The following is a 24,741-nucleotide window of genomic DNA, read 5'->3' as shown; positions in this document are numbered from 1 at the left end:
TCATTTCAGAGAGCTCTGCATCCGAGAATACTCGAAAAATCGCAAATAGATATGTATTAGGTAGGTATAAATTGATTTGACATTTAATCACGGAATGACTTACCTACAATCACATGTTCTACGTATTATGCCCATATAGCAAAAATTCGAATGCTTCTGAAACAGAGAAAAATACAACTCTGTGGATTAGTTGATTTCAAAGGATTTGCTTTTATGAAACAAAACAAAGAATTCGGCAGAAAAAAATCCTAGTACCTATCCATATTGGAAAATTGAGAATCAGAACTGGCACAAAGTACGAGTATACTTAAACATCGTTCACAGATGTGTGTGCTATGCGTGAATAAACAGATCAAAATTTGAATTTACCAAAAATGTAAATAATTAGTCTTGAAATCAAACATTTTTTTGAGAAAAATTTGAGATTTTCATACCGCAAGTAGAATAAAAAATGCTCGCCTTTAGTTAGTTAATTTCTTTCATAAATTTTCGACTCAAAAATGTGATTCGTTGACTTTTTTAATCTCAACTGCAGTACATATTTTGGAAGAATCACATTCAACAACTAAGTAGGTAGGTAGTAAGTAGGTACCCAAGAATTCTACATCGATTGAAATACGTGTATAAAATACACATTTATTAACTGATGGTCGATATTGCATCACTAACCAGTAACCATACAATTTTCACCAAACAATTTTTATCAAAGGTAATCCTATCTGTAATGATAAGGAGACGAAAAGCGTGAGTTTTATAGCTACCGTTTTAAACCTGAACTGAACACCAATACTAGTAAAACAAAAGAACCTTTATCCGGTTCGAGTTGCTCTTTTAGGTAATAAAACAAGCGGCAATTGTCCCATTTCGACATAAAAAGACCACACGTATCGTACTTGAAATAAATAATCTCAAAATTTTATGGAGCAGCGAACGATAACTCGCACGGCATTTTATTTTTGGACCTGTGAAAAAAAAGTACACGAAATACGCGAGACTATACAGATAGCAGGTGACTTTACGCGGCGCGTGTACTCAATTGTCGATAACTTTCCAATATGCAAATCTTCAAGTTCAGTTGGCTGGAAGAGGAAAATCACGAGAGTACTCAGCATCAACAATCAAATGAAAAATCACCAGCACCAATTAGTACCATAACTCGAAGTAGCATAAGAAAATCAAATAGTTCGAACGGATTGGAAAAATCTGCGCCTTCGCAGAAAGGTATCACGTGGATTGAGTTTGTATTTCAAGCTTTCATTACCAACGAAGGTCCGTCGATTTTCGTCTTACCTGTTTTCTTCAAAAATGTAGGTTATTTACCCGGTATACTCGGATCATTAGGAGTGGCTGCATTTTACGCCTACATGATGTGGATACTTTTATGGTGCGATGATCAAATCAAAACGAAGAAAAAGATTGAAAAGCAATCGTTGCATTCGCTCGTTACGAATACATTCGACGAATATAGATGTATTAAGATCGGTTTGTGGTTAAACGCTTACCTCAAATATGAAATAGTACTTAGTTGGGCAATGGGTCTATCGCTTAATTTACTTTACGCTACAAAAAATGTTCACTTAATTTTGCATCATTTCGATGTACATGTAACCGAACAATTCGTATTGCTATGTCTTTCAATTCCAACCATGTTGGTGTTTTTCTTTCCTCACATCAAATCGTTGACGATTTTGTCATATTTTATAACGTTAACGATGGTAATAGTACTCGTAGAAATATTGTATTATTTATTCAAGATCGATCAGCAGGCGAGCAATCCACGAGTCGTTATGATAAACGATATATCCGCCCTACCTGATTTCCTATTTAGCGTGTTTAATTTCCTCAATTTTACCGCTATAATATTCCCATTGAAAACCGAAATGAAAAATCCGAACAATTTGAAAAAACTATACGGCGGCCTTAATGTGAGCATTTTTCTAATGACGATTTTGAACATGCTCTTTTCTTTGGTGGCGTACTTCCAACTGGGAGACAACGTAAAAGAAAACATCCTCGATAATTTACCCTCGAACCACGTTTTAATGATCACCAATGGGTTATTTATTGCGGGCGTTGTGGGAAGTGGAGCATTATCATTTTTCGTCATTTTCCAAATATTGTGGATTGACGGTTTGGGAAACGTTTTCAAGCAAAGTAAATACATTACGTTGTACGAATACGCAGCCAAATTCGTGCTAAGTTTATTTATAATAATAACGGCGATGTCAATACCGACTTATAACCTTTTCATCAACTTAATTTCGTGTTTTAGCTATCCATACGATTCTGTTTTACTCCCTATGATACTAGAAAGTGTCATAGTTTGGAACGAGTGCCGAAAGACTGATGTTAAGACTGTTTTAATTTTAGGTAAAAATTTAACCATAGGTGTAATTACTGCTACTGCGTGTTCTTTGGCTTTTTATAAAAGCTCGGTTGAAATGCTGTCATATTATAATTATATAACGTAGATAATGAATAAATTGTAAAAATGTACATAATTTTTGTAGGTACCCAAATAATTAAAAAATTCAAATAATTCAAAAAGGGCCCTCAGAAATACCTTCTTTTTAATATTCATTTTCAGCGTAGGCCTTAAAATGCGATTCTATACAATCATACATTTGCAATATATGAGCTCGCATACCTAATCAAAACAAAAGATTCATAAATCATAATAGAGTTTTTGTTTGATAGTTGATTAGATAGGTACCTTCTTTGAGAAATTCGAGCACCCCACAAACTTCATACTTCTTTGATGGTAATAAAAGTGTATAACTGGCAGAACATGTTTCAAAAACGTTATGAGTTATGACTTCTTCATAGGGAAGGGCGAAGGGTGTTCAACGTTTTTACACGTTAACTTTCGCGTTGTAAATGTCTTTGTACATTTCACGATTTTTTCGGAGGGGGGGGGGGGTGTCGAAAATACTTTTACCATTTCAATTTTTCATGAATCATTCAGCAAACACTTCACGACTTTTTTTTTGTAAAAGATGGAAAAAATGGAACAAGGGGTCAAAATTTTACACCTAAGATTCACTTTTCCAGGGTTATGACTGTTATGAGGGTTTCTAATATTTTTTTCCGGAGTAGGGGGGAGTTGACAATACTTTTACCATCTCAATTTTTCGTTTTTCAATTTTTTTCAGCCAGTTTTGAGCGTTTTTAATACAATTATCTTAGTACCTAATCGTTCTAAAAAAAAAAAACAAATTAATTCATCGAGAATTACTTGGAAAAGCAAAGCGAAGCATAGCTAACATTTTTGGAAAATTTTCAGTTTACAACGAACAAAGGAAAGAAGGCAACTGAATGTGACGGCAAATGTTCGGAAAATTTTTGTATTTTTACACCTGCTAAAGAAAATTTTAACACCAAATTTTTTTATCAGTCAGGTGGGAAAACAGCATTATTTTTTGAAAATTTCGCAAAAAGGGAAAATAAATTTAAAATTTAGAGTCTGATTGAAAAAAGCAAGAGTTCTTGATGAATTTGATAAGAAGCACGATCAACAGGACAAACAGAACTGTTGGACACCCTAAAAAAAATTGGACCCCAAAATGAGACTGCAGGTTGAAATTTTACCACTTACGAGTGAAATGAATATCTACTTTGTATGTTGCTCGGTGTTATAAAGAGATCAATATAGTTTTTCATCTAGATATTTATGCAACTTTGGAATACATACTTTGAAAAATTAAAACTTTTTTAGGATGCTTTTGATTTTATCCAACAGAAAGCAGAGATTTCCTTTATGACTTTATGAGCCTTCCAAAGGATTTTCTTGTAGATATTGCTCCAGTGCAAAAAATGTGTGAAATTAGCAATGCCACTTTGTTTTTAGGATTGAATTTTTTCAATCCAATCAGACCACAACCTCAATCAGGTACCTCTTACAGAAAAGAAATTCTGATGTATCGAAAGATGAATTTGATGAAAAAATTAATATCTAGGTACAGTTTTTGATTTTTTTTAGATTTATTGGATTTTCTCTGGATCTTTCGGACAATGTTCTGATTTCGATCAGATAAAATGTGTTCAGACGGATTCAACATTTTTTATTCAAAACTCGTTGAAGCGTGATTTTTTCCCCCGAAAACGGAAAAAGACGTTTTTTCGCTATTGTGAGAAAAGGAGGTTAGGGTGGGGGAAATTTTTTTGGCTCCAACATTTTTTTAAAGGTAGGTACGCAATAATGTTTCATCAAAATTTCAAAAATCCGAAGACAGGGGCATTTCACATATTTTACCCAGGTATAGGGACATGGCAAAAATTGGCCGCGAGCTGCAACTTTGTTGTTATCAATTCTGAGGTAACTTGCAGCCAATGATATTTAAGCGTTCACATAACGTCAGCATCATTCAGCCAATCAAACTTTTGTTTTTGGTTTCTTACCTCAGAATTGAAAAGGGAGCCAGTCGCGGCCATTTTTTTCCATGTCCCTGTCTGTACCCTTTCAGCATGTCTTAATACTAAGCAAAAATACTTCTGCGCTCGCAGTTTTACGATCGCGCGATAAAAATGAATTTTTAATTACACATTCTGAGGTAAAATTTCACGCTGAACAATTTTAGTTCTCTTGAATTTCCGCCACTTGTCCATGATTTTGAAGGGAAAAAAACGTGAAAAACGTGATTTTATGAGAGTTTTTTAAGATTTTGAGCTTGACCCACCAATCCAAACGGCCGGGCGATTATTTCTATAGAAAATAGACCTATAAAGATACACATTTGACAAAAAAAAATTTTTCGTTCCGGAGTAATGTTGATTCAAAGTTTTTTTTTGTTTCCTCCTCTCACCCCCCCCCAAACGACGAAAAATTCTGAGAACTGTATTCGTCCACAGAAAAAATTCATCTCAAACACGCGCTGATGCAGAAGTTTCCCCCTGAAAAACGCATTTTTTGGCACCCCCCGGCTGAGGGGGTGGGGATTGGCTATGGGGCCAAAATTATTTTTTGCGGGTACTAAACATCCCCTGTGAGTTTTATCAAAATCCGAGGTTGAGGAAATTTTCCTATCTTGATGGGTGTACCCTTTCAAACTGCCAGCTTGATTTTCGATTTTCGGCGAATTTTTGAAAATGGTGGAAGTAGCCTTTTGGTGGTTAGTAACATATATCAATTTTTTATAAAAATATTAAATAAATATACTCAAGAGATAAAAATTCTGAAAATGACATTTCCAATCGATTAGGACAGGTTAATCGCAAATCCGAGGTGACGAGTTGAAAAGTATACTTTTTTGAGAGTTAGAAATCTCAAATTTAAAAAAATCTAAAATCGTAAAATTTTAAAATAAAACTACGCAATAAGAAAACTTTTCTTATCGCCTGAAATTGATCCCCTCCCCCAATCAACTGCGACCATCCTCTGGCCATTTCTGTCGTGTTTTTCGAAAATGGTATTGGGGACACTAAAATCATTTTGGCCGAAAAATTTTAAAAATACACATGGAAACAAAAGGCTTTACCAACTTGTAAGCTACGTGTAACAGAAAATTATTTTTTTTTAGAATCGCTCATAAATAAGTTCGAGCGAAGCAAGAATAGAGTTTTTAAAAAAATGAGATAATCTAGTGCCTAAAACAGAACCGTTTTTATCATTTTATTTCAATGAGTTCCACAGCATGTTAAATTTTTTTCAATTTCCCACTTCTTCAATTTTTGACTTTTACATGTCTACGTGATTTAACAAATCACAAGCTACAATAAAATATCAAAATTTGGACAATGCAGTAAACTTATTCTCAAGACGTAAAATCACCACAAGCTTAACATGACACCATCGATTCGCTTTTCTTTAGCACGATAAGCAAATGTCTTTTATACGTCACGTCAAGTTCGCTTTGTGTAAAACACTACTTATCACCCTCCATATATAATCAAAGTACTAAAACTAAGGTTGTACAGCTATTATAACGAAGCAACTCATGAAACGAGTCCATGTTTGGATGGCATTGAAGTACATACATACTTGCACTTTTTTTTTTTTTTTTTTTTTAAAAAACAGTATGTTTTGTGTAATAGTGAAATCTGTGCATTAGAATACATACTGCGCCATAGTACACATGCGCTTATTTCGAGTGAAATCGTATCTTTATGTCTTACAATCTCGGCTGGGTGGAAAACAAATACCAGGAAGATGGAGTAGCTCCTCGATCCAGGGATAAATCACCAGTGTCCAATATCATAAAGCGAGGAAGCATACGAGATCAAAATGCCACCGAATTGCAGCAGATACCACCGAAACGAAAAGGCATCTCTTGGGCCGAATTCGTATTTCAAATTTTCATCACCATCGAAGGTCCAGCTGTGTTCATACTTCCAGCCACCTTCAAGAATGTAGGATATTTGCTCGGAATCCTCGGAACAGTTGGAATCGCCATTTTCTACATGTACCTCATGCGAATACTGTCATGGTGCGACGAATACATGCAAAAGAAAAGGAAACTCAAACAACAATCGTTGTATTCGCTGATCACCAATATATTCGACGAATATAAATATCCTCGGGTTGGTAGCTGGTTAAATTTTTACCTCAAGTATGAAATTATATTAAGTTGGACAATGGGATTATCTTTCGGCTTGTTTTTCGCCAACAAAAATGTACAATTGATATTGGCGTATTTTCACATCCAAACGACCGATCAATTCGTATTGCTGATTCTGTCGATTCCAACGATGCTAATTTGCTGGTTCCCTCACATCCAATCTATAGCTTTTTTCTCATATTTCATAACGATAATCATTGCCGCGGTCATGCTCGAGGTGATGTATTATTTACTGATTAATCCGGTTGAAAATCCGCGAGTTCTCATGATCAACGACGTATCCACTTTGCCTGATTTTTTATTCATGATGTTTTACGTTATAACTTACACAGCGTTGGTATTTCCTCTAAAGCTCGAGATGAAATACCCGTCCAATTTGAAGAAACTTTTCGGCGGCATAAATCTCAGTATTATTCTAATCGCCGTCTTGAACATATTTTTCTGTTTGTTAGTCTATTTCAAGCTGGGTGACGAAGTACAGGACAATATTTTGAGTAATTTACCCAACAACGAAATTGTCTTAGTTACCAATTGTCTATTTGTGGTGGGTCTGATGGGAAGTGGAGCTTTATCATTTTACTTAATATTTCAAACCTTATGGTTCGACGGCTGGGACAGCTATTTTAAAAAATCCAATTTCGTTAAATTCTACGAATACGTGGTCAGATCCATGTTAGGTATTTTTATTATAATTCTAGCCATGGTTATACCGACATTCAACCTCTTCATTAATTTAATATCGTGTTTCAGTTATCCGTACGATTCTGTTTTACTTCCTATAATATTAGAGAGCGTTATTGTTTGGAATGACAAACAAAATACCACTACGGCCGTTTTAATACTAATTAAAAATATCACCATAGGTGTATTATGTGTTCTAGCATGTTTGCTGGCTTTTTATATAAGTTTATTAGAGATTTTATCGGTCTATCAAACATAAAAATACCGAAGACAACTGTATGGCGGGTAGGCTAGGTACTGAATAACGAGAGATAAGGTGCAGTGTTTTTTTAAACCCATTTTTTATCCCCAAATCCTGTTACCATACTGAAATAATGTGAATTATGTAATATTGAATTTTATTTAAAACGATTGTTACGTAATTTCGCAAACAATTTTACGATAAGTAGTTGAATTAATGAAGTGTGTGAATAGGATTTTTCGTGAAAAATTTAAGCTGCCTAAACTAAATTTATGATTACCTACTTATTTCGAAACATCGAAACTTTGTCGCATTAAATGGAATTTACTTATGTTAATTTATTCAATTTTTTCACGACAAATTTTAGGTAGGTAACCTTCGACTTGGATGCTGTTGAATCCTATTTTTGTCACAAGAGGCAATTAAGGCTGACATTTCAATGCTTTTTTTTATCAAATAGATTTTTTTTTCCTTTTTGAAACGCTTCGAGTTAGCATTGTTTGAACTGTAACGTACTGAGCATCCTGGAAAGTTGGAATAAATCCTTTTTACATCGACTTGTTTATTAGCATTAATTATGAATAATTAACTCTTTCAAATTTATGGAAAAGCAGAAGAAAAATGGTTTCCTGGCTAGAATTCCGGATCCGGCCAATCGTGGTATCAGTTGATTAGGTATCGAACACCTGTCCTTCGTTTAAAATTTGAGGTGCTGAAGTTCATATAATAGAGAGATATGGCGATTTTTCTGATTTATTGAAAAGCAGGTAAAAAATTCGTTTTCTGACCGGAATCTCAGATTCAGCCAATAGAGGTATCAGATCAACCTGTTAGAATAAACACTAAAAAAATACGTTAAAAATCAAAAAATAAACTTCAGCATCAGCAGCTAAGAGTTGCGGGATGGGGGTTGTTTAAGATCTCTGTGATCAATCCACGTTTAGTTGATTGGAGATTTCGTATTCAAGAAGTTCCCTCTACTGTTGGTAGCAAAAAACTTGATCACGCAGTTTTTTGAATGGGAAAAATAACAAGAAATTCAACCTGCCCTCTAAACCATTACCTAAGCTCTTTGGAGCCACCCTCCCGATCCACCACCCATCACAAAAAAATCGAAAGTTTGCAGTCGCAGTCGTACCTACATCAATTCTTAATTATCTACATCACATACACATTAGCCATCTCCCTTTGCAATAATTGTTTTTCAAGAAATTGCATACTTAACTCGTTGATCAACGAATGAATTCGTCGTGCAGATAGCCTAACTAAAGCCGCTGACTCAATTTCGTTACTTCATTCGCTTTAGATTCCCTGAAATTAGAAACACGCAACGCGCATCATAAAATGAACCAACGAACATGTTTTCAAAATTCACAGAACATCTTTAATACGCATTTTCCGACGAAAACCAGCTCATTTCTAAGAACAAAAAACACACCATTCTTTTCATCATTTCGGAAAACGAAAGCCTTATTAAAACACATCCAATCTTATTTTTAAACAAATCAAAAATGAGAGTGATATTAATATAGCAACAGAGAGTATATTATTCTCAAGTAAAAATGATGAAATTTTTCCGATTTCGAATTAAAAAAATTATCATATTATACTCGAACACTCCGCATCCTTCTATCAGAATACTGAAAAAAAATTAGTTTTTTATAGTTTAAAAAACTAACGTATAGATGATCCAATTTGACAACCAGAGTATTTCACCATCCTTAAATTAAAATACCTCTCAACTCAATTACTTTCAAAAACTCCGCACTTACAATCCACACACCGAAATAAGTATAGGTACCTACCTCACGAAGTCAAAAAAATTCAACACACTCTACCTCCATAAAACGTACCCTATTGAAAGATAACATGAAACTAAACGAGCTAAAGAGCTAAAATGAACGAACCGAAATAGTAAATTCAGCTAAATAAAATAACGCGAGATGAAATTCTTTTAAGACTTCAACAAGAAGAAAACCAATAAAACAATGCAAGAAGTAGCGACCGTATTAACTTTGTTAGCAGCGAGAAAAGAACAAAAAGTAAATGGCTTAAAGAGGTAGGTAGAGAATTACCTGGCACCGACAAAAAAGTTAAATTTATTCCAAAGACCGATGTAAAAGTTTACATGGTAAAATGGTAGGTAAGGTATAAGGGGTAACAGCGATACATGCTTTAAGAACGCTTAAACGTGCCTTCTTCTTGATAATTTGCTGTTTTAGGTACGTGCTTGAAGGTTACCGCTGCAGACTACGAGGAAATAATGGATAAGTATTGGATTAGGGGTACCCTCGAGCATGATGTTCAAAGTTGAAATCTTATACCTCAAAATTTGGCTGCAAATAGAACGGTTTAATTCGTTAGAATGATTACCTACCACCACAACGTGCGCATTTCTGAATTTATCAAATGGACGAACACAATTTGATTGTATGCAATTTTGGTAAGTAATATGGATCTTATGGGGATTATTAATCCTTCTAGTTGGGCCTCGATTTTAGAATCTGAAAATTGAGTTAATTTGTTTTTTCTCTCAAATTTCAATAAAACAAAAATTATCTTTTTCCGTGAAAAAAAAAATAGAAGAGAATTATGCCAATATAATATTATGTAGTTTCAACTTCTATGACAATTGAATGTACTTGGAAAAAAATACACGCCACAGTAAAATGTAGCCTATACAAAAATGAATACAATATCATAAAGGGTTTTCAGATTCGTTACTATCAAGTTCAAGGCTACGAAAGTCATATAAGTGAATATGGATAAGATAAGGCTACCTACTTGAAAAACTACATATTCACATCAAACTAAGCACCAAGTATTCAAATGGTGATAATACATTATTATGAGAATGAAAATATGATTTTTTTCCCCTAAAATTTATAGGAAACTGCAAAATAGCAAAAGTTCAACTAGTGCAATTCAAAAAAAAATTTCCAATTTTAATATTTTCTAACAATTCTAATTTGACTCTACGAGAACTGGCGAACTTAAAAGACCTGAAATACTCATCACCATATCAGAATAAATTCCATCAAAAATAATCTCATTTACTTCTAGAAAATTAAGTTTCAATTTTTTAGGGCTCGTACTAGATTTTTTTTTAAAGTAATGTTTAAAAAAGGAACCAAAAAACAAAAAAACTCAAGTAAAACATTTTAATGCGGAAAAAGTCACCAAGAAAACAAAACTTCTCAACTGAATTTAATTTAAAGAAAATTAAACAACAAAACGTTCCTATTGAAATCTGATAGTGAAACTCGATTTGAACTTTAGCCAGGACTTTTTGATAAAGATAACTTCACAATTTCAGCTACAAAAGTGCGATTATTTCCTAACTTTACGACAAAAACATGACACTTTGGCAATTTACAGAAGGAAATGACATTTTTTTCGTATATTTCTGGTATATAAAAGCAAAACTTTTCGGTAACTCTGGTAAGAGGCGAAAATTTTTCCGTTTTGTTCCAAAAATCAAGACTTGGAGGCAATTTTTGACAAAAAGCTATAATGCTTTCTAGAAAATTTTGTCTATAAAGCGAGACGTTTTCGCTACTTTTTTCAAAAAACGAGATTTTTGACAGTTTTTGGCGAAGAATAGTGAGAATTTTTTTTAATCTTCCATAAAAAAGCGACAATTTGTAGAAACTTTTTGGCAAACATTTTTTTTTTGAAATTTTTCACTGAAAGCAAGAAGTGACCGCAATTTGAATTTTTTGAATTAAAAAAAATAAACTTTGTTTTAGTCGTCTTTCCCCCTCCTTATAAAACTTCAAGAGCAACTGGGTATTCTAGTCAGCATTTCAACCTGGAGAAAAATTGCATTTAAAAAAAAACAACTGGCAGCAAATAATTTATAGTACCTAGGTAAGTGTTTAATGACTTACATATTTTGAAAATGTCTGAGATGAAAAATGTTTGTACCTACAGTTTAGTTTTTTTTTTTTCGAACATTGAAAATTCCCAATTAAAATGCCAGACTTCTGGCAGCCGGACTTCGAGCATTTGTTTCTCATACAGGTAAAATTTGAAAAATTGAAAAAAATCACATTGAAGGTCATCCAGTTGGAAAATTTACAGTAATTTAATTTCGATTCAGAAAATCGAACATAATGATTCATTTCGTTTCATCCTTTTTCTTTCACTGGAAAAATCTCAAGGACAACTACGAACTGCATTTCAATTTTCATTTCTTCTTTTGAATTTCACATAGTTTCAAAAAAATATGCATCATGCGCTACTAGTTGCATTCTATGAAAACCCACTACCTTATCTGCAATTGCACTAGATCGTAAATTAAAGGTACGAATACGATAACAAAAAATACACACAAAAACCCAAACAAACCCACAAACAAAAATTTCCGTTTGAATAATTAAACGGTCCGCCCGTTCATCGCGGGTCACGATACTATTATAATTACTATTCCACCGCTTCTTTCTATGTACTATGGATAGAATAAAGAAAAAATATGCTACCTATTACGTCATCGATAGAAGGTTAACATTGGTAATTCCACATATTAGCCAAACGTAGCATTTCTCCTTTTCTTGAGATGAAAAAAAAAGAGAGAATTATAAACAAGCTTATCAATTTGTACGATTAACGTACCATCATTTTAATATATTCATAATAATATTTAACGCGCGAATTACGTCGCTAATTTGTGCCAATAATCGATATAAATAATGTCGTAGATCGTTAAACACATTTATATATCACGGTGCGTTAAACCAGACAAGGTGTACGGATCCGCGATATCCCTCTCAACCAGTTAAAGAAGAAGCTTTTCAAATTCATCACACATTGTCGATTGTCGAATAAAAACAATAACTTATTTTACGTGACGTCACTCAAAATCAAGGTGTAAAAGTTTACTTGATATGCGAATACGTTTTTTTTTTTTTTTTTTGATTACTACAAGCCATAAACGAGTAGTCGGTTGTTATAGTTAGTTGAACGATATGTTCATGAAGTTTTCGCGATTTTCTCGGACATCGAAGAACTTTTTTTCGTGAAATATTTTTCATTTATACCGGTTTCGTTTTATGTACCAGCAGTGCAATTTTTTGGATTAAAATTATTTTTTAAGAAGGTAAGCCTAATTTTTCATCATCATTATTTATTTTTAATTTATTGATAACTATTTTTTTAAAATAATAAGCAAAAGCTCGATTAAACCATTTTTACCCCAAAAATTATTCGAATCACAATTTTTACTTTTTCACGCTAAATAATTCGTGTAGGTAATAAATTTTGAGACCAGAAAAACGTCAAGTTTAAAAAGTGAAATACCTACATCATTTTTTACTCATCTAGTAATACGTAACATTACCTATTATTCGTCGTGTTTAAAATAGAAAAAAAAACAACCCACTAGTCGGTACACTAAAGTACTGACAAATTTAGTTGGCGCAAGAAGGAAAAAAATGAAAAACTTCTGTAAAAACTACAAACTCAAATCACGTAATTTTTTCCACAAAAACGTCAAACAAAAACTATAAATTTTCTCGAATAAAATTCATTCGAAAGTTTACACAAAGTTTACTTACGTACCTACTCGAAGACGTGTTGTCAAATTTTCAAAATTACGCAAAAGTTTTCGGTATAATATTATAATGAAATTAGGCGTATATTTATTTATTCGAAATTTCAACGAACCAATGCGATTTTATACGTACAATGAAACGGAAAGCTTTCAGTTTCCAAAGTCTGCAAAAATTTCAATCTTTTTTTAGCGAGTGATGGAATGGGGCAACAGATATCTAAATACCTCTTCGAGATTAAACGCTTTCAATTTACAATAAATAAATGAGCCGTGATTGAGAAAAATTATAGATAACAGATACGACAAAATTTTACAAGTTTATGAATTATGTAAGTATAGTACATACATTTTTTAAACATGTCAAGGAAAGAAAATGATACCCTCAGATAACGTTAGGTAGTTACATGATACAGACATTAGATAAAAATTAATAAAATTAGTCTAAATAGGTATTACACCGATCGCCTCATTCTTAGTTCAAAAAGACCTTCACTAATATAAACGATTTTTTCAACACTCGCAACACATACATAATTATAACAAAAGAATGATGCGAAGTAAGTTGAAAAAAATAAAATAAAAAAAATCAAGTGTTTTTTTTCGAACCCCGAATTTCAATAGAATACCTACCAATTTCAAATTTCAATGGATTGTTTGGAAATGGTGCATTCATAAAGGGAAAAACGACGATAACTCGCCTGACATGGGCCGAATCGGTCCATCGTGACTCATGAGAAAAAACACCTAACGTAATGGCCTTTTTTCAAAGAAAAAAATTGACACCTTTGCAACATTCATTGGATGGTTCACTTCTGAAGCATGGACAAATACAAGGGGACTGGAGGGGCTAGTCGAAAATCAAAATTCAAAACTTGTTTGCCCTTTTTAAATTAATGCAACTTGAATGTTTCTCAGATGTCACTCCTTCTCAAAAAATTCACATTCAAAATCCTGGAAACATTTTCCAGACCCTACCCTTATTTTCTCAATTAGTTTTTCGTATCTTTGAGATTAGTGGTCATTTGCTTTTTGAGAATGTTGAATAAAAAATGACGCCCAAAACGCCTTGCCTTGAACAATCGAGTAAAAATGATTTCTTTCTTGGTGGTAACTAAATTATTTGACCCCCCCCCCTCATAAAATTTCAAAAATAATCTTCTTTGATCGTGAAAAAATTGAACAAATTTTCTTTCCTACCTTCTCAGGTACCTATTCAAAACATTAACAATTTTGAACTTTCCAATAGGGCTGATGGAGAGCAGATGGGGAGGTGGAGATCCAAGTCTCAATCAATTTATTGCATTCTTGTTAGTCTATTTCAATAACACCGAGTAAAAATTTATCCTCTACCCTGATCCCTGGGTTGAAAAATCTTGGCTACGAAATTGAAGAATAAGGTACCCAGTAAAATAAAGGAAATTTTTATTGTCTTCAATTTGGATTGGAATGAGATGAACAGAGTATTATTGTAGTATTTCTCTCTTACCGTTATCAAAACACAAATTTCTGATTGCAGAGGTTCATTTTTTGATTTCTGTGCACTTTTTTGAAATATTCAAAAAGATCGCTTACACGAAAGCTTGAAATAATACCAGAAATCTACTGTCTTCTTTACGGATGAAAATGGTGAAAAAAATTAAATCAAAACTAATACGTACCAATTCATTTTTTCCAGAAGTTTCAAACCCTACATTTTCCCAAAAACTCTTTGAAACCAAAAAAATAAACTATTTGGGAGATGAAAATTTGGTTTTGTTGCTTTTTCAATCTATGCTCTTTCCATCTACCTACCAAATTTTTCGCTCAAATTCAAGGTGAACTGATTGAGGGATTCTGTATGCAAAACATTTTGGACAAAAATCGGTTTCCACTATGGAAACTTCATTCATTCACATCTGAAGAGCCAAATAATTCGAAAAATGGACTTTCGAGTTTCGAGAGGATGAAAAGGAATCACGAAAAATTTATTGAAAGAGAAAAATTAGTTTCGCTGCATTAATTTTTTGGACCTTTTGCTTCCATTGCCCCTCTCCTTCATGTTTTTTAAGGAATCAACTGATAATAATTTTTCAGAAAATGTAATTCAATTTCTATTTTAAAAAACGATTTGAAAACCAATCCGTTCTATACATTTTCCCCTTTGACTTCCATCTTGCATCACTTTAAATTTCTCAGATAATGTGTCAAATTCCTACCAACACATATTTTTATAAAATTTCAGACTCTCCTCCAAATTTGTCCTTTCTCATCTCTTGTCCCTAGCACTTCACTAATTTGACCAATCATCATAATACACTTGAACTGATAACGAAATTGAAAGTAGAATTCCTCATCTAGACAATAAGCGCAACATAATGCACATAGTGTTAGGTAGGTAGGTAGGTATACACAGGAGTAACTTGTGTTAGGAAAAAGGTTACACAGCACAAACGACCTCAATTTTCGCACAAAAAAAAGAATAGTAGGTACGAACGTATTAATTACTAGGCGATCACGGTTTATATAAATGAATACGGTACTGGTGGATTTTTTTTCCTTACACTAGTACGCTTGTAGTTTACCTTCATTACGGTCATTGTCGTTCCACCTATTGGTATAATATGATTTAAATATGATTTTTAATCGAGCTTATCATTGACATAGAAATAATCGTCGATACGACCTCAATAATTTTTATGGGTTTTATAATCACCGATCATTTGGTATAATTTAGGAATACCTACTTCCTTTTCTCTTCTTTCTTTCCTTTCTTTTGGTTGGTAACCTTTGATTACCCTAGCATATCTATATTCTATATATCCCAGACCCCACTCGAAAGTCACGTGTTAGACACACATCGACGACGACGACGACGACGACGACTACGAAAAAAACTAATCTACGAACAATTTCCTTTGCTTGTTTGCACAGATATCGCCATGTTCATGAACGTAGCCACGATAGACGTCAGCCATTCCGAAGATATGGACAAACGGCCGCCAAATTACAGCGCCAGTTATACGAATCCTGTATTTACCGAGGATCCGAAACCATGTTTTATTTCGAACGTAATGTCTCGAGTCAATTTCGAGTCAGAAAGAGACAAATCGTCTCAGCAGATAAAAAACGACAGCCGAGTATCGATCGCAGATTTCAGCATCGCCGATACCAAAGACTACGATCCTCACGATTTCTGCAACAGCAAGAAACCCACAACGTACTGCGACACGTTGGTGCATTTGCTCAAGGCCGCCATCGGTACCGGTATTTTGGCCATTCCTAGCGCCTTCAAAGATGCCGGATACGCGGTCGGTGTAGTCGGTCTCATAATAATGGGCGCCTTTTACACGTACTGTATTCATATGTTGTTATCCAGCGAATACGAACTCTGCAAGCGGAGACGACAAGTGAACATGAGTTATGCCGCAACAGTGCAGGCAGCTTTCGAAGAAGGTCCCAAGAGGCTACGTTGGTTAGCCGGTGTAGGCCAATTCGCCGCTAATTTCTTCTTCATGTTGTACGAAAGTGGAGGATGCGCCGTGTACATTATTTTCATATCGAGTAATTTGAAGCAGTTGTTGGATTACTACTTCGAGGCGGATTTCAATCTTCGATTGATCATGGCGTATGTGACTATTCCGTTGATTCTATGCTGCTGGATACGTAACCTGAAACTGCTCGCTCCGTTATCGGCAATAGCCAATGTCCTAATGGTGATCAGCTTCTGCCTCGTGTTCTGGTACGTTTTCCAACAAGCACCCTCGTTCGAAGGACGTCGCGCAAGAGGCGAACCCAGCAAGTTACCCATGTACCTGACCACGGTGCTGTTTTCAGTCGCTTCGACCGGACTGATTTTGCCTTTGAAAAACGAAATGAAAAGCCCGAAAAGTTTCAGCACACCTTTAGGAGTAATGAACGTCTCCATGATACCGATCTCGTTTCTCTACGTAATCTTCGGATTTTTCGGCTACCTCAAATACGGCGACGATATCAAAGGCAGTATTACGTTGAATCTACCCCAAGCCGAAGGTTTGGCTCAGCTAATCAAAGGATTATATTCGTTGACGATATTCATCTCGTATCATCTGTGTTATTACGTAGTCTACGACATAGTGTGGAAGAACTTTTTACAAGGTAAAATTCAAACTAAAAAATTATTCTGGGAATACGTGATGCGAACGCTAATACCGGTCGTTACGTTCTTAATGGCGTGCGCCATCCCGAACTTAGACTTGTTCATATCTTTGGTCGGCGCTGTCGGCATAAGCACAACAAGTTTGGTAATTCCGATTATAACTCATTGGTTGGTCTTTTGGGATCACTACACGAGTATTACGAAACGTTCGATATATTTCATAAAGAACCTCCTATTATTATGTATTTCCTTAATGATATTCTTCACCGGAGTTACCGAAAGCGTATCCGATATAATCAAGACTTATTATAAATAATTTCGTTTCGACGGAAACGACGAGAAAAAAAAATCCAAGGGCCTAATACAATTATCGAATTAACACCGCCATCGCGTCAGAACGATACTCAATTTCGATAATTCCCGATTTCCGAGACCTCAATTTTCTCAGCAAACAACAAGATCGCTACCCTCTCGTTATATTACGATACGACCTAGTTTTTAATCTCGCACATAATAGCGTAAATAGTGAGGTAGCTTTTCAAGCAACATTTTGATGACGCACGAACGTACATTGACAAATTTACGTAACAAGGCGTACACACGTGCTACTTGTTCGTAGGTAATCGCGAATACGAAAAACAACGTTTTAATCGCCTCCGATTATACTACGTAGGTTCCTCTATTATCATCTCGTGGTCGTGTCGTATTAATTTCACTATCTTCGGAGATCGAAAGTACATATACGTCTATGTACTCGTACAATCGTACATTGTACAGCCTATGTACCTTTATGAATCGTATTATAAATAACATCGAAAAAGAAAATTTTGAAGGTCCTTATTTACTCCCTCCCTCCCTCCCTCCCTCCACCCACTTCGTCTAAAGCACTCGCATCTTGGTCGACAAAAAAGGAAAACAAACTCGAAACCTTGGAATTTCCATCCAACTGGAAAAAAATTATATCTGGTAAATTGGTCGGCGTAAAATGCATATTAATGAGATAAGCACCGCATCGATGACCTAGTAATCGTATAATAATATTAAAATGCAAAAACGCACGTCGCGTCGTCGTTAGTTCGCCGCGAATCATCAAAAATTACACTTCTAATTAATGCAAAACACCCCGCCAGAGGTGAATTTTTTTCATTTTTAAGGAATCTCATCGGTAAGACGCCATAAATTATAATTATTTCCCATATTGAAAACAGAAATCTGTACGTCTGGCAAATTATACTTGTATAAAAATACTCGTATCATTGACGCAAAATCTAATCTAAATAAACGGCGTGATGCGGAGTAATTTACAAATTTTTTCTTCTCTTTTTTTCGACAGTACGAATAGGTAGGTATAATGTACAAATGTGTACGCATAAATCGCCAACGTGATAATTTTTTTTTTTTCGAATAAAATACACATTTGTATAGTTATCGATAAGTAAATTAATTACGATTGACTATCTACCATTGACTCAACATTGATTAAAGCGTCACGTCGTACATGTTGGGAGTTCAAATGATATGCAAAAAGCATCCAGTTGGCGGGGAAGATCCCCAGAGGAGTTCATAGGTCAATGAAATTGTTTCGTTTTAATTTCTCTCCTCTGCACACTTCCCTATTCATATACTCCAGATTAACCAATTGTAGATGAAAATAAATCTCGTAATTGCAGATATAGTGTTGCTGTTTTTGTTATTATCGTTCATTAAAACAAAAAAAATAAATAAGAGATCGGGAAATGTAAACAAATCAATCATTTTTAGGTATTAAAATGTGTGCAACCAAACACGTACAATATGATACCGCGGGAATTTCTTTCGATCTATCATGTTATTCGATTTTATCAACACGTCTCAGTTTTTATTTTGATGTTTCAAAATTCAACTATTTGTTCAATTTTTTGCGATAAGAATAAGAGAAAATGAAACTTACAAGACGTGAAAATTACTTAGAAAAAAAATTAAGTCTTAAGACGAAATTGAAATGAAGTAAAAAATATAAAACAAATATGTATACAGTTCCTCCTTTCGAAAAAAAAACATAATATCATAGTACTCTACTCAAGGAAAGGCTTTCATTTTCCACGAATAAAACTGGCTAAAAACTGTTTTTTTGAAAAAAAGACTGATGACTACCTACTGAAAAAAATGTACCACAAAAAATGAATCGTGAAAAATCGAAAACCCTAATATCAATCAAATGGAATGACAAAATGACAAAGAATTTTTTTGATAAGTATACAAATTAGAACTCTTTATTAAAAAAAGGTGATCTCAAATTACGAAAATAGTATTTTGGGTATTTCAGATACTAATCAACTTCTCCTCCGTGATCAGGATGATTTCCAATCTTGCAAAATTGAATTTTCGACTTTTGTTCTCAATCTTTCAGTTTCGTAAAATCCTCCTCCCCATCCAGAAAAAAAAACAATTGAAATTTTTTAGATTTGATTTAGGTACAGGAAATTTTCAACTTTTGATTATTTTTGACCAAATTTCACGAGTCTATTTTTTACTACTTTCTGGCCCAAATTTCGAGTTCTACTTTTTTCGACAGTACGCAATGAAAATTTTTATAAAAATAAGACTTTTTTACACAATTAAAACGCCAAAACCATCGACTTGTTTTTGTATTTCTAGTTTCTTTTGACTAAAATTCAGACATTTCATTGCATTTCGGAATTTTGTGGATTTTACAAATACCTACTTGCCTCAAATCATCTTCTACAGTTGAAAAAGGAGAATATGAGTTTAATCAATCATTACGACTAATTAATTTCCTCCATTTTACCTCACTAGTAATAAATGTCATATCCCTTTCTCCCCCCTCCAAAATTAAAAATAAGTAGATCACAACACGATCAATTTCTACCTCAATTACATAAAATGTACCGACATTTTTCATTCCTGCGACAAACGTCCTTTACCACCTACCACTTACCAGTCACCACCACTTCGACCATTTTTGCCCCCCCCCCAATTACCCACGTTCGCGTCCCTAATTAGTAATTACCCAGAGAAGATACCTAAATCATGAGCTCAAAACTTCTCTACCAGTTCCTAAACCCTTCGAGAAAAATTTCCTCTTGAGCAATCATAAAAAAAAATCGGAACGTTTACTTATTTAAGTATAATTTTTAAGTTAATTAAGTAATGTAAACTATAATTCGAAACTAGTCAATTTCCATTTATCCGAAATACGATTACAATTGTATAGTTATGTATTTATTATGTACTTAATGTAAACAATATTCAAAATCTCATTATAACAATTAAGACTGAAGGCTCTGCCGCCTAAAACTGCGTACCTATTTTTCGCGATGTAACAACTAAATCAAATCATTTATTCAAAATCATTTAGCTTTCTTCTCATTTGGACATGATTGGATCTCCCTCTAGATCATCGTTAGGTACCATATAGATGCATTACTATACGTACCTGGTACCTAAGTTTCGAAAACCAATTTAAAACTCGTATAATTTTCAACAATTAAAAACGATTAAAAGCGGAAAAAACATTTATTTTAATTGTGAAGAATTTTCCTCAATGACAGCGTGTCCGAAATTTTCATTGTTTGATGTGATTTTTAAACGCGACAATTAATACATGTTCGAGTAACAAAATTTATTTATTATTTTTCAAACAATGAACATTGATGAGCTTGGTAGTAATTTGAATAATAATTTTTTTGACAGCTGCTATTCGTTACGTATTTATACAAAAAATACACCCAATTTTTGCATATACTTTTTCTATGTCACATCTACTTAAAATTATTACACCAATCGTATTGGATTTAAAATGGATTTATATTATTTTTTTTTTTTTGTAAATAAAAATTATTATTAAAGATGTTCTTTTCCTAATGAATTTATTATTTTCGTACATCTAATCGCGATACTGAATACGTTAGTACCTCTACCTACGTAATTCAATTTTGCGAAAATTTATTTCTAATTGTTCGAAGTTTTAACGATATTTTGATGCCAACTTTCATGTAGAGACGCGCTGTGAATTATCTTCATGGTACAAGAAAAAAAAAATGACTCGAAATTTACATACATACGTAACGTGTACCTAGACCTACCTAATGTATGATGTTTTGTATTTTTACTTTTTTGAAAAGAATTCATCGTGTGCTATTTATTTGAAAAACGCATTTAGAAACATTTTTATTCCGTGTAAGTAATTAGAATTTTAGCTATTTTACAATGTGTACCTATACTTGTAAATTTGTTCGAATAAAAGTTAATTATTTCAACATTGCGTAATCTTTGATTGGTATGTAATAAAATGAAACGAATAAATTCGCTGCACAGAGGTAGGTCAGTATAGTAAGTATGTACCAAGTGCTAGTAGTTTGTATATACAGACGAAGAGTGTTGAACGTGGTAGGTAGGTAGGTATAAGCGAGAATGCAATTGTTTCATAATTTTTTACTCGGTAATGTTATTACACCGCATGCGAAGTGTAGGCTCGTAGGCAACTAAACATCCATTCATTTGACAAACAACGTGTTAATGATGACCTCCGAGTGATGATCTGACATGAATAGCTTCATTCATCATCACGTGAATGAAATGAAGAACAGGTCATCTAAATATACAGACACTAGACAGAAACGATACTCTGTTCGAGGAAATCGATAATCGATTTCAAATAGGTACGATAAGTCGATAGCTTGGTTAACAACAATTATTCGATTTCGTACTTACAAAAACACAGGGAAAGGGGAAAATAAAGGGTTTATCAAGTTGTAAGTTCATCATTATTCATTATCTACTCGGTTAAATATTTAAACGTGATCGAATGAAACGACAAAACGCGCAAAAGGACAAGCAAGAAACGTTTTCAGTCATCCTGAGTTTTTTCCCCCATTAACTATTAAGGGATGAGGGGGAAGATGAATTATTATTCTCACCAGAAGCGAAATACTTGTAGTAGGTACATATACAAACACGCTCTCGAAAAAAAAGTTTCTTTTCAGTCAAGAACAAAAATTATAAAATATCAAAATGATGCCCCTCCGGCCACCTCTTGGTTTTTGTTCGTACCTATATGAATAACGTACGATATATAGATAGATTAAATGTTAAACCATTAACGAGATTTTGCCGTTAACGAGTGGGAAAAAATCAAGCCAAAAAAAAATTGATAAATGAATTTTCTCTCTTGGCCTAATATAACTTCAAAAAACCCACTTCTGTAGTTCCGTTTCAGTACATTACTTAATGGAGATAAGTACGTACTCAACATAATGATTCATAGACATAGACAATTAAATAACATATACGTTTTATGAGTATTTTACCTGCAATTCCATCTTTGTTAATGCATTATTTAGATTATTATTCAACTTGTTAAATAAGTGGGAAACTTATCAAGATACTTTATCTGTTCTGATCACTGAATACTTTTCAGAACACTGCTAAGTACTAGGGAAGGTAGGTAACTTATTATATCAGATATGTAATTTTCGCTGGATGATATTTGAAAGATGACATCATGTATATTTTTTGTACCTATTGCATTTTAAGATGAAATTTTTTTCGGGATCCAATTTTTTTTTTTTTTTTGCAACAAACTATACAAACTTTCAAGTTTTATCTGAGATGGTCAACTCATTTGATAAAATTGTCACTCTGATAATTTTGGCAAATAATTGGAATTTTTAACAATTTTGACAAGAATACGATTCTTTGGGCAATCTTGGCATTACGCATATTTACCTTTTCTATGTTTTCTGCTGCAGTACGTTACCATGCAATCGAATTCAGAAACGTCATAGATATCTGAAATCTGAAATAATAAAATGAACCATAATTACTTCCAGAAGTTTACCTCAGAACATCCTACATTAAGTGAAAAAAAAACTTTAAAAAACTAAAAAAAAAACAGGCCATATACAATGACGAATTACGTATTTATAGCGTATTAGGATAAGCGTACAGAGTGGGGACCGAGGAGGTATCAGTGATTTTCAGACTTCCGTCAATTATTACTTTTCCTTATTTTGCGATTCAAAAAAATACTTTGGAACAAGAAATTATCAATTTTCAACACTCCTGTATAACATTCGTTCGCAATTTTTCCGCGTCTCACTCATCTTTTTTTACCTGGGAGATTCCTACAAACTGGCAACGAATCACCAAACTCAGTTTAAAAATCATAATATTATGACTGATCAAAACTACGGTCATTCAACTGAAAAAGGAGAATTTTTAACTTGTTCACTTGCCCTAGATGTTGGAAACCTTTCGAAAAGAGAATTTAGACCGAAAATACTAAGTTTCGATGTTTGTCCAACCCTCGTAATCATCCATTTCTTCCTTGTTCCTTTACTCACGAATGGATTTTTCAATCGAAAAATCCTAAATCAATAGAATACGCAGATAATCAAACTTTCAAAGGTTTATTTTTACTCATTTCTTAAGACACATGCAATTAATAATCTCTTGATAAATGGTATCGACACAATGCAGATTAACTGAAATACATCGATGCATTCAAGTACGTATACTTAACTGGGCAATTGGCTTAAAAATTAAGCAATAAAAAAGGTGTTTTTTTGAGAATAGACCTTGAACTTGTACTCAGCTTAATCAGCTCATGCAGTCACGTGAATCATAATCTCATCATACACTTGATACCTTTCACCACCTCGACCAAAAAAATCACACTCGTTCAGTCGCTCCCAAATTCTATTAGCAATATCCATCACATAGATACAATACAACTACCATCCTGAATTAAGATACTGTCTCCTTACCAAAGTATCCAATCTTCGAACCATTAACGAGAGAAAACATCTGGAAACGAAAAATTGTAGCTACCTATCAGCAAACGTATCTTTTCTAGCACCGAACGTCCTTCGTTCACATTGCACTGCTGTACAATAGCTAGTGTAAAGAATAAATAAATAAACGTCCGAAACAATTTATCAAAATGAAATTAGCGATTATGTACGAATATTAACCAATGCGACGATGGAGGCGATGAAACACGTAGAAACACCTTCTATAGGTCCTTTAAGTACACTTTAATTTTTTAAAGCGTGCAGCCGCGTCGAAAATATCTACTCATTGTTCGTATTACCTATTTTCCGCTCGTGTTTAGTGGTCGAATATAAAAACGAAAATACCTTTTCAAGAATAGCGCTTAAAATATCAAAATATCTTTCAAGGTCGTATGTGCTCGCTACTTGAAAATTTTTCAACTTCGTTCGCAGCATTCAGCAAAAAAGATGCGAAAATACTCTCTACGTATAGCGTATTGCGTCGCTTTGAAAAACTCTTAACTAATCGCTGATCCGCCACCGCATCCACCACAGCCACCGCAAAAACACGAACTCCGCCGGTACAGTAGGTATAGAGGTAGACGCGGATAATTTATAGATGCAATTTCCGTAGATACATACGATATACGAAATTTTCACGTATAATTAAATCACGCTCAATTGATGATGACGATGCGTTGAAATTCCAAGGCTTGACAATTAATTCATCGAAAAAGAAAAAATCTATCGGTAATCTACATGAAGATGAACCCATGTGTGTAAGTGTGTGTGTACAACACCCATTAAAGTTGCAAATGAAAATGATT

General features: G+C 33.8%; 2 protein-coding genes and 1 long non-coding RNA gene across 4 annotated transcripts; 2 read left to right on the top strand and 1 right to left on the bottom strand.

The window, feature by feature from the left end:
• Window positions 1-24,486, bottom strand: LOC135832671 (uncharacterized). 2 transcript variants are annotated; one of them, XR_010556341.1, is made up of 3 exons: window positions 23,909-24,486; window positions 22,869-22,938; window positions 1-156 (listed from the first exon to the last, which is right to left on the bottom strand). It is a non-coding gene; the product is annotated as an uncharacterized LOC135832671 (long non-coding RNA). The 2 variants fall into 2 exon arrangements; XR_010556340.1 differs by lacking the exon at window positions 1-156 and having other exon boundaries at window positions 21,131-22,938.
• LOC135832669 (proton-coupled amino acid transporter 3-like) lies at window positions 5,806-8,031 on the top strand. Its single transcript, XM_065346057.1, has one exon. It carries the CDS (start codon window positions 6,103-6,105, stop codon window positions 7,492-7,494), a length of 1,392 nt encoding a protein of 463 aa, XP_065202129.1. The 5' UTR covers window positions 5,806-6,102; the 3' UTR covers window positions 7,495-8,031.
• Window positions 12,178-21,400, top strand: LOC135832670 (proton-coupled amino acid transporter-like protein CG1139). Its single transcript, XM_065346058.1, has 2 exons — window positions 12,178-12,574; window positions 15,938-21,400. The coding sequence occupies exon 2, from the start codon at window positions 15,946-15,948 to the stop codon at window positions 17,455-17,457; it is 1,512 nt and encodes a 503-aa protein (XP_065202130.1). The 5' UTR covers window positions 12,178-12,574; window positions 15,938-15,945; the 3' UTR covers window positions 17,458-21,400.
• Window positions 24,487-24,741: the final 255 nt, after the last annotated feature.

Source organism: Planococcus citri, chromosome 1 (assembly GCF_950023065.1).
Source record: "Planococcus citri chromosome 1, ihPlaCitr1.1, whole genome shotgun sequence".
Taxonomy (NCBI): Eukaryota; Metazoa; Arthropoda; class Insecta; order Hemiptera; family Pseudococcidae; genus Planococcus; species Planococcus citri.
This window is presented reverse-complemented; position numbering and strand designations above follow the sequence as displayed.